At 32.6% G+C, this 11174-nt stretch overlaps 1 protein-coding gene across 1 annotated transcript; it reads left to right on the top strand.

Annotated features, from left to right (window-relative positions):
• Positions 1–1261: 1261 nt before the first annotated feature.
• Positions 1262–9105, top strand: LOC129757706 (endocuticle structural glycoprotein SgAbd-5-like). The gene is made up of 3 exons (XM_055754993.1): positions 1262–1473; positions 8615–8724; positions 8793–9105. The coding sequence occupies exons 1-3, from the start codon at positions 1462–1464 to the stop codon at positions 8974–8976; spliced, it is 306 nt and encodes a 101-aa protein (XP_055610968.1). The 5' UTR covers positions 1262–1461; the 3' UTR covers positions 8977–9105.
• Positions 9106–11174: the final 2069 nt, after the last annotated feature.

Genomic DNA, 11174 nt, shown 5'->3' with positions numbered 1-11174 from the left:
TTTTTTGGACGGATATTTGTATGGAAAACATCGAAATCCATGTATTCTTGGTTTTTTCTTTCACAAAATCATAATTTATTACAAAGGTTGTTGTAAAGTGATAAAAACTATATTCGTGCTTTGTTTCGGAAGAGAAAATGTTTCAACAGAGTTCGAAATAAGAAGTATAGAGGTTCAGAAATGATCTGCTAATTATTCCGAGAAACATTTGATACACAATTAAAGCGAGTATTGAATTCGCTCTTGTGTTTCAATACCAGCTCTGTTGGAACAATTTCTATTTCTAAACAAAGCAAGAATGAAGTTTCTATCTATTTACAACATTCTTTGTAATAAATGTTGGTTTTGTGAAAGAAAAAAGAATACATAGATTATAATGTTTTCATATAAACATACGTCCAAAAAAGAATGAAATCGTCTGCTGAGCGATAGTAAACCTGATTTTCTACTCTTCAAACTTTTTGATCACGTTTATCGATTTTGATGAAACTTGACCTGGTTTTAGATCAAACATTTTTCCATCTTTGGACCAAATTTGAAGGTTTTTCAATGAAAATTGTCGAAAATATATAATATCGATAGATTGTGTGAAATTTTCTAAAAAAAATCAACAGAGAGAGAAATGGCAGCTTGTCAAAGTTGAAAGTGGGTGCGCAGCTTCACGCGATTTCATTCTTTTTTGAACGCAACTGTAGATATGGCATCTTCTATTGATAGGGATGAATGTCCTTACGGTTAGGGCATATCATTCTTGAAAAAAAGGTTCTTCTATTCATGTTTCTCAAATTTCTCTTGCTTTGCTATAATATGTTCCTCGAAAACTAACTAAGCTGTTTTGGTCACGTCCACGTCTTTTCGAGAGGTATTCCTCACCTCGGAAACGGGATCTCTTCGCAAAAAAGACTCATCTTCCCCATGTTCCTTTCGGAAACGACCGCATCCAAAAAAGACTCATCATTCGCTGGTTTCTAACGGCCAAAAGCTGTTGACCAGCAAACTCGTAACCTCCGTCCTCCATTTGGGGATGTTGATTTCGGAGGAGTTTTTCCTCTACATTCAGCTCAGGAAGGGTTTCCGAATGGAGCCCGCGATGACCACCACCGAAGTTGGTATTAGGCACGCGAATTTGTTTTTTTTTTCGCTGCCTCCAAAACGGAGGTGCCATCTTCGCTGAAATCTCCGAAGACGGTTTGGTTTGCATACAAAATGTAAATACCTATAAAAGCCGGCAGCGACCCACGAGTGGCGAGTCATTCATTATTCTAAGTATTGCCGGTCGGTCACAAGTTCAGAGGTTCCCGCAGAAAATTTACACGATAAAAACGGCGGTTCATCACGTCTCGCGCGTCAAGATTTCTTAGACCTACCAGAGATAGTTATCTCAATTGCACGGAGAAGCAAAAGGCGGTACCCTCATAAGAGCGGGAATTGTCTTAGTAGTCAACGAAAGTGACAAAAATCATGAAGCTCCTGGTGAGTTGGGCTTAAGCCAAGTGTTGGGACTTTTATCCTTCGGTGATCGTGAAAAGCATGATAGCTATACCTAGGTGTAATAAAGTAAATGTGGGACGAGGGTGCGTTATGAATGCAAAATTTGGGATCACTCATCTCATGATAATCAGTGTGATTGACAAACGTTAAAAATAACAAATATCTTTCAAAACATATGTAGTTCCATAAACGAACTCTAAAATTAAACATAAAAAAGTGTAATAAATGTTTCTGTATTTCGAAGCAAAGTGTTTGAAAAACTAATTTTTTCATGAATATCTCTGCAACAACCTTGAACGATAAAAATAGTGAACTGAGGGTTAATCAAATCAACTGTTTAAAATATTGTGCTGTGAATATAAGAAGAAAATAGTACGAAATATCTTAATTCCGTTTTTCGGTGATAATCATGTGTTTTATTTTTGACATTTAATCGTTGAATAATGAACATAAAAATTTTAGTTTTAATTCAAAGAAGAAACTGTAGTCTCTATAGTAGGCCCTGAAAAACTTAAACAAAGTGTCTCTTTTCAGATCTTTTAAACATTCGACCTCTCCAAAAATTTGTCACATTATCCTCTCTTCGGAACACTGTCAATTAAATCAATCGGGGATAGATAACTTTTTTTTTGAAGTTTTGCTGACATCTTGTTTATTTATTTAAATTCACTCTTATAAATATTTTTTTATAAAAAGAATTCCACATATATGAGCTTCCATTCAAAAGTAATGATCAGTTGAGGAAAATCTGAAAAAATAATTTTCAACCTGATTTATTGCTATAATTCACAAATTTAGAAGCAAATCACTAGAGATGTATTGAATAATTAATATACATACATTAGATGAATAATGAATAATGAAGGTAATACATTAGATGAAAATTGATGTTTAAAATCAAGCAAAAAAAATCGTTTTGCCCTCCGGCTGAACTTGAACTCACATTTTGCACCTCTCCGGGGCGTCAGTATCGCTGTCTGAATGTTTTAGTCAAAACCTATCTCTGGGGAACAGTTTAAAAATATAACTATAAATTTTGTAAAAAGTTGTCCTGCATTTTTTTATCATAATAAATAGTTTAAAGCATGGATGGCCAACATTTTCAACAGACGGGTCAAATTTTAGAAATTAGATTTGTTCGAGGGTCACACAAGCCTTTCGTTGAACACTGCAAAGCGATTTGGCTTAAGCCTTAGGAAATATCAAAGAATCGATTTGCTTAAAATGTTCTCCAAAATTTCGTCAAAATTCTCCTATTCTGCCGAATAGAAAAAAATGACAAAAAGAAAAAATCAATAATTTTTCTTAAAATGGAAAATTTCACTCGGTTATCGGTGAAGTTGATCATTGAAGGTTTTAACTTTTTTTTATATAGTTTTCTTAAAAAAGTGAAGAAATTTACTAAATGAATTTTAATCAATTTTCATAAGTTATCTTGAAAAATAGAGCTCATGGAAAAAACCTATTCACATACTTAGCATCAGCGCCTTCAAATTATTCAAAAGTAGCTCTCAATTGTTTGCATCTCGAAAAAATGTGAATTCTGTTGCCTTGTGATTTTAACGTGCTTTGGCTTAAACTTAAATAATATTGATTTTTATTAGCGCGAACCTTTTCAACACTTTCGGGTTGAATTTCATAAATTTACTCTTTTTTATTCGTATACAATCAAAAATCAAAATATCATATTTCAATGGATATTTTTTTAAGATTTTTCCATAATACCTAATATACAGGATAATAATAAATTCAGTTATTGGAAATCATTGCACCTTTTTTTTTCGAAATAAAAATTGTGGAAAAAAAATTACTTTGGAAAAAGATATATTCAAAAAAGTTGGTCATATAGATAAATATTACCCAACTGTAAATTCTATTTCGTTTTTCATCATTGATGCACATTAATGCAAAGCACGTTACCAAAACTAATTTATTGAATTTGGGTTTAGTTATCATAAATAAACCTTTTTTCTGTTGAGGTCAAGCAAAAAAAAAAAAAAAAAACAATACAATTCAAAACTTTTATCACAGATGAACAGATGTATAAGCTCAAAAAAACTCCCAAAATTAAGTGTAAAATTTTAAAAGCTGGTATTTTAACAAGCCGTTAAAAATTGACGAGAAACAGTGGCATCTATTACGCCGTTGAAAAGCAACGAATCAATTGTTGGAGTATCTTTTTCTCAGAAGGGCGCAATCGTTTATATTCTCAAAAATAAATAAACCAACATGTTAATAAATTAGGTGGCTCCTATATGTTCCTGGGTACAAAATACAATAACATGTTACTTGTGAATTGGTAAACTTGATAAATTTATCTGGATCATTTTACCTTCATTATTTTTTTTCACTAAATAAGCTTACAACTTTGGACAAGTCAGAGAAACCAATTATTTCATCCAGTTGAGTGTAAAATTAACAGTCCCACGCAGCAATACCGATTCTAGGCGTCTCTAAGCAGGCATTTTTACGTATCATATCTGTTTTTTTAGTACAAAATTTAGTACTTCATGATGGTTAAAAACAATTGGCAAAGAAGCTTTTAGCTAAAGAAAAGGCTGTATCATAAATGTGTTACAAAACATTAACATCGAATTTCTCGAAACTTGTCAAATGATATATGAAATTAAACGTTAATATCTATTAAAACTTGAAAATAATGGAACAAATGATTGTATCATATTACTATGCAAAAAAAACTGGTATAAATGCCAAGAAAAAATCGAACTACTTCGGCATCGTCGTTAATTGAGAGATATTCGTAATCCATTTGATATTTCGGATGGAAATTTCGAAAAACTCTTTCAAATGCCAAAATGTTTGGCTGAGACTTTATTAACTTATTGGATCAACCATTGAACGCTTCATTGAAGGATGAAAGAACCATAACAATTCCGGTACATTTACAAGTTCTAACAACATTGCGATATCTTGGCTCAGGTAATCGATTAAACCTAATTAATCGTCAAATTCTGTGGTAAAATTATTAACATCGTCGCCGTTCAACACATCCGATTGTTTACAAACACGTAACTTTCTAGTTTCATTTTTCAAAATGTCCAATTAGGCCTTCAACACTCAACGATATGTTTTTTTTTCATATTTATGCACGGTTGTGAGCAAGATTGGAAGTATTTTATCTAGCAATATTGAACATTGTTGTTATCAGTATTTCAAATATAATTTTAATCTAATTACCATGCTCAATATTGGGAAACAAACTAACATGGGAGAAAGACGGTGCCAACAATAAGTCGTTTTGAAAAGTCTCACCGACAACAAACGTCAAAGACGTCTAGCGGTGAATAGGTGAACTGTACTTTTTTCTTCTCTTACACAGCCAAGAAGAAAAGACATTTTAATGAAGAGAACGACAATTTTAGAATTTCTTTTCTAGAAGAGATTTTTGGTGATTTTCTTCAAGTACCGGAATTCGGCTGCTGGAGGCTCAACCAAAAAATTTAAAGTTGTTTCAAAACGGTCGTTGGAATTTTACACACTTTTCAAGGCTTAGCTTGTACATCTGTTCATCTATGCATTTGCTTACCAGAATTTGGAATTTGGGAATAATTAGCAACTGTAAAATTTTGATGAATGATCGGTGTTTTTGGAACGAAATTCATTAAAAGAATAGTTGCAGTTACTAAATGAATATAATTTTGCAATCGGGAGAAATTTTTAACGGTTTTCAATCGATTGTGTGATATGATCTAATGCCGTCTTTCTAAAAAATCATCAACATTGAATCAAGTGTCCGCTCGAAGATTTTTAGAGCGTAATCAATTGCAGAGATCATTCAAAATAAAAAAAAAAAACAACAATGGTATGAAATAACTAATAAAAAAAAATCAAAAACATCGCCGAGTATGTATTGGAAACTACAGAGAATGTGGCGGATATTGTATAATTTTACGAATTTTAAAATTTTTATTGCAATTGTAGTTGATTCTTTCTTCAGTGACGGTAACCTTTTTGAATAATAATTATTACATTTTATCAAACTAAGGAGATTTCTCCGATATTGATTGTGAATAAAGTTGATGTAAATTAGGGTCATTTTTTCCAAATGAAACAAAACCACAAATATATGGTATTTTCTAAAAGAGCTGCGCGGGCCAAACGTGGCCTGCGGGCTATGGTTTTACCACCCATGTTTTAAAGTGTGTGCCCAAGATTGGAATTTGAATTTTAAAACTTTTTGTTTGTTTTGAAAAATGAAGAACTGGTACTGCTACCCAAATTTGAATTGAATTTTTTTAACCTAAATCTTTGTATACATATTATCAAAAAGTTTTTATTTAAAAAAATATATATTTTCGTAAATTTATGAAATTTTCAATGAAAGCAAGAATAGATATAGGAACTTTTATTTACAAATGAAGCATAAACTTTTTTTGGAGAAATTTTGAAGTTTAAAGATCCAATCAATTGCTTTTGTAAGTAGAAAACTAAACTCAACTTAAAATCATTAAAATTTTCATATCTTCATTTTACATCATTTTGTCGATTTCAGAAAAATATCTCTTTCCCCTGTTACTGTCAATCGGGGTAACACGCAATCCTTTTCAACTTCAGTAATTTCTGAAAAAAATATACCGACAGGTAGCCATACCGCTTTCGCATCAAAAGCTTAAAGGTTGATGGGAAATAAAATTGACGTAGCCAGAAAAATTCTTGGTTTCAACAGTAATTGTTTTTTTTCCAAAAACATGCGATTTTAACCTTACTCGGAAAAAGGGATAACTTTCACCAACTTTGTTTTTTATGGAAAATCTAATTACAACGTTTAAAAATTCCTAGGTTTTGATAAATTAGTGATGTCAATCCGCATAAAATACCAATTGCAGTACTTTTAAATTTTGTTCGATTTATATCTTACATTTTTCTATCAAAAATGTTTTAAAAGAAAAAATATAAGGATGATGCATTCATTAAGAGGTAAACAATTTTACATTCTACTGCCTGAAATTATAAAATATAATGTTTCGATGGATGAAATTTTGAAATTGACGATCGCGTGATGCAGAACAATCATATTCCAGCATATGGAAACAAGATTTAAAGGTGAATCTTTGATATGCATTGTGATGCAGTTTTGCCCAAATTGGAAAATGAATTATAAAAAAAAAATTAGAAAAAGTTGGTTCAAAAAATATTTTTACACAACCAGTATTAGTATAGAAATAAAAAATATTAAAATCAACATAAAGTTTGTAGGTGATATCTTTAAGCCAACCCGCCATACTTGGTAAAGATTTTCACGGCATCGAAAAAGGGAAATTTGTATTCCTTTTGCTCGTATTTTTTAATTCAATTTCTATGAGAATATCGATAGAATTTTCGAAAAAATAGTCAACCTATCAAAAATTTGTTTGAAATTTATATAATAAAATGTTTTAATTGTAAAAAAAATTCAGTTAAGTTAATACTTTTTTCAAGTTCACCTTCTATTATTTTATTGTTCGGCAAGTTTTTCAATGTAGTTCCTTTTTTCCTGTTTTCTACTTGAATAAGAATTCTATTTTTCTTCTAAATTTACAATTTGCTTCTGGACAGTAAAAAATATTCCAAAACAAAATACCGTGGTTGAATTAAAGGGAATCTTTTGACTGCTTTGATTCAGTAGAATAATTTAACCAAGTAGGCGAACATTATTGATTAGAGAAAAAAACAAATTTCTACTGGACTTTTCGAAAATTATTTGTTGACGAAAGAGAATGGGAAAATTCAAGTGATTATTTGGTTGTTTTTTTTCAAATTATTTTTATTTCTTCTGTTATATTATTTAGGTAAGAACAAATTTAAATTTTTCTCTTGTGGTCCTACTTCAATTTATCTAAAAAAACTGAAGACTTAAAAGGCATAAATAAAGTCTTAAATATTTTAATGTATATTCTAAAAATTTAATGAATTGTCCAACAATTGCAAACAACAAATTTTTGAAGACAAGAATTTTATAACTTTTTGATCCCTGTTGTTTTCGTTTCTTCGAATTTTCGATTTAGAAGAACTCAATTTTTCGATTGTGTATGTACAATAGACTTAGTCGATTTGGGGTCATTTTTGAATTTCTCAAACCCTGGGGTCTAAAAAGCTTCGTCTCGGTCCAAAACTCATCCATGATTTTGTGCAGAATTTTTAAGTAAAGTTTACATGAGTAAATTTGAACTTTAAAATTTTTAAAGGAAAATTTAAGATTTTGTACTGAAAAATCAACATCATTTTTGTTGATTTTCGAGCTTCTTCTGCTTATGGTTTTCGTTTCAATTTAAAATTTTTTTAAAGGAAATTCTTCGTTTAACAACTTTGTCGAAGATTGTAACTTTGTTTCTTATTAGGCTAAAAACTTTTTAGTTGTTTAACAGAGGTATGTCTTTTCGCTTTGATTAACAATAAATTCAATTGACATCACTGCTGGAGCCTCGCGAAGTATTGCATGAAAAGTAACTTCACTAGGCACCCTGCCTGTAGTGATGTCAATTGAATTTATTGTTTATAAATGCGAAAAGTCATACCTCTGTTAAATAGCTGATAACATTTTTGTCTAATTAGATACTAAGTTATGGTCTTCAACGAAGCGGAAAATTTACTTAAGGAAATTTACAAATTGGCACAAAAACCATAAGCAGGCTCGGTTCCACAGAAGAAACAAAAAAGATGTTGATTTTTCAGTACAAAAAATTCAATATTCCCGTACAAACCTAAAAGTTAAAATTTATTTATGTATACGTTACTTAAAAACTCTGCAAAAAATCATCGATGAGTTTTGGACCAAGACGAAGCTTTTTAGACCCCAGGGTTTGAGAAATTCCAAAATGACCCCAAATCGACTCAGTTTAATGTACAATGAAGAAAGCATGAAAGTGACAAGATAAGAATTAATTTTTTTTCGGCCTTATTAACAAGAATTATTGCACAAAGTTGTGGTCTGGAATTTAAATTTGGTATTTTATTTTCGGAATTTCATAGTCCATAACAAGGTCTTAAAAACCGGTGGAAACCAAAAGGAGATCGTCAAAATAACTATTCGAAATTTATAATGTCGCATAAAAAATTATTATATTTCCAAGAAATGAAAATTATTTGAGTAAGTTTTAATAAATTTTTAAAATTTCATCTGCAGATCATTGCTGCCTTGGCTGTTTCTTGCTGTTTGGCGATGCCACAGCCCCAGGAGGTTTCGATTGTTCAGTACACCAATGATAACAACGCCGATGGCAGTTATAACTTTGCGTATGCTTTACGAGTGACAGATTCATTATAGAACTTCGAAATGTTATTATCTTTTAAAACTATTTCAGCTACGAACAATCCGATGGTCAGAAACGGGAGGAAACTGGTGAACTGAAACCGGTAGATGGAGCTGAAGTTCCAGCAATTTCTGTTAAAGGATCGTACGAATTCACCGACCCCGACGGCCAGCGATTCCGAGTCGATTACGTCGCTGATGAACGAGGATATCGGCCGACGGTGACGAAACTGTAAAGAGTGGATGGTTCGAGGGGAATTTTTTTTCCATTTTCTAAATTATTGAAACGTGCAATAAATTACGAAATGAGCAATTCGAGCAGAAGTGTTAAACAGTGGAAATAAAATGTATGTTTGAACAATTTACATACTTCAGTTTTTGAAATGGAACTTCGAACTTCGAACGTATAAAGTCTGCTTCATTTAATATTGGAACACAAACAATTGCGTGTAGTTCAGTCATTTATTAACGAATTCATAATTTCATACAAATGTAGCATTTTCTTTACTCTTTCATGAAAAAAAATTAAAAAAATTATTCATTGCTGTTTCGAAGAAATTCTCGTACTTTTCCCGTAATACGGCACATTAGGCGGCGCACACCCTTTTCGTCCACCGTTTTGGCGATTTGATTCCACCAGTTCTTCATTTGAGTCATGTTCCTAACAAGTTTTCCCTTTGCCTTAAGCCTCCGCTTCGTGATTGCCCAGTATTTCTCTATCGGCCGGAACTGGGGGCAGTTTGGGGGGTTGAGGTCCTTCGGTATTACGCTGACCCCGTTCGTTGCGTACCATTCCATAACCGTTTTGCTGTAATGGCAGCTTGCGAGGTCCGGCCAAAACATTACTGGACGGTCGTGGGCACGAATAAACGGCAGAATCCGTTTCTGTAGGCACTCTTTTTTGTAGACTTCTGATGTCATTGTCTTGTCAGTGAGAAAGACTTTGGTTTCCTGTCCACAACTGCATATCCCCTGCCAAATCATGTACTTGCGGGCAAATTTATCCGCAAACACGAACTTAACGTTGTTGTCTTTTTGTCCATTTCTTTCTACAGTTCTATAACCAGCTAATGGTTGAATTGATTAGACGTCTGAATAGTTTTTAAGGAGCGTGTTCATTAGACCAGCTTTAATTGAAACTTTAAATTAGTGAAGTGCAGCTTATTGTTGAAGATTTGTACAACGACTTTTACGAATACCATACGCCTCTTAGAGGAATGAATCAAAAGTTATTGCGATCTCAAAATTAAGTAAGAAAGGCCTGTCACGACTCAAATTTTATCACGGGAAAAAAACGCTGTAGAAAACAAACTAGTCGACTGATTCTTTTCAAATTTTAGGACAACAAAATATAACAAATAAGTAAATATTGGGCATATTTACTTCATATAAATTCAATACCATATCCGCACAATCTCATTTTCAGCCTAACACTGTTTATTGAATTTTGTACACATTTTGCTACAGCTTCTTTTTTCAAGAAATCAACTTCCCAGCAAACGTTTTTGTAGGTATATTTCTCAACAACTTTGTTATACGTTTCATATACATTATAGAATGATCGTATGAAACTCGAAAAAACAGCATTTATCTACTAAAGTGGAGGCAATATATGTACATACATACATATTTTTAACTTCTGGCTAAAGCGATAAGAGTATACGATTTGGACGATATTCGACACCATATTCATACATACTGAAAGAATGCAAGAGAGCACAAGTTTGCCAAGTTGCCAGCGACAATATTTGCTGTCTCTGTCATTGTGCAATCCATGCAAATACACCATCTGATTTTTAGCAATCTGGTTGCACTGATGGTCGCAGAGAGAACAACAAAGCTATTCTCTCACTTGACCCACGCGAGAAAAAAAAAAGGAACGATATCGTCTTCAAAATCTGCAAACATGGCGGACTTTCTATCATATTCAATTCAAACCACTTAATCCGACTTCGAGTAACGACTTTTACGACCTTTTACTTGCGTTAGTTGGAATTACGATTCGCAGAAGCGTTTTTAATGACTTGAGTTATCATTTAAATGCGATTTTATGTTTGCTGGGCTCCCCAACGTTTCCCTCCAGACTCATTGAGTGGAGCAGGAGTTGCTCAGCAAACATGAAATCGTATCAGAAATGATAATTTAAGTCGTTAACAATGGTGTTGCGAATCGCAATTCCAACTCCATATTGGAGAGATCGTATAAAATGTCGCTTGAAGTCAGTTTAAATTGGATATGATAAAAAGCCCGCCAAGTTTGTAAATTTTGAAATGATTTAAATCCCGCGCGAGCTTCCAGTGAGAAACCATCGTCATTTTCTCTCTGCAACCAGCAGTGCATTCAGATGGCTAAAATTTGGATGGGAATTGAGTAATATTGATCAAAGATAGAACTGGAAAATATTGCCGCTGGCAACGATTTGATGGCTATGAGA

The sequence above is a fragment of the Uranotaenia lowii genome, chromosome 3 (genome assembly GCF_029784155.1).
Source record: "Uranotaenia lowii strain MFRU-FL chromosome 3, ASM2978415v1, whole genome shotgun sequence".
NCBI classification, from domain to species: Eukaryota; Metazoa; Arthropoda; class Insecta; order Diptera; family Culicidae; genus Uranotaenia; species Uranotaenia lowii.
Note: the sequence above shows the minus strand (reverse complement) of the source record. Positions and strands in the feature narration are given on the sequence as shown.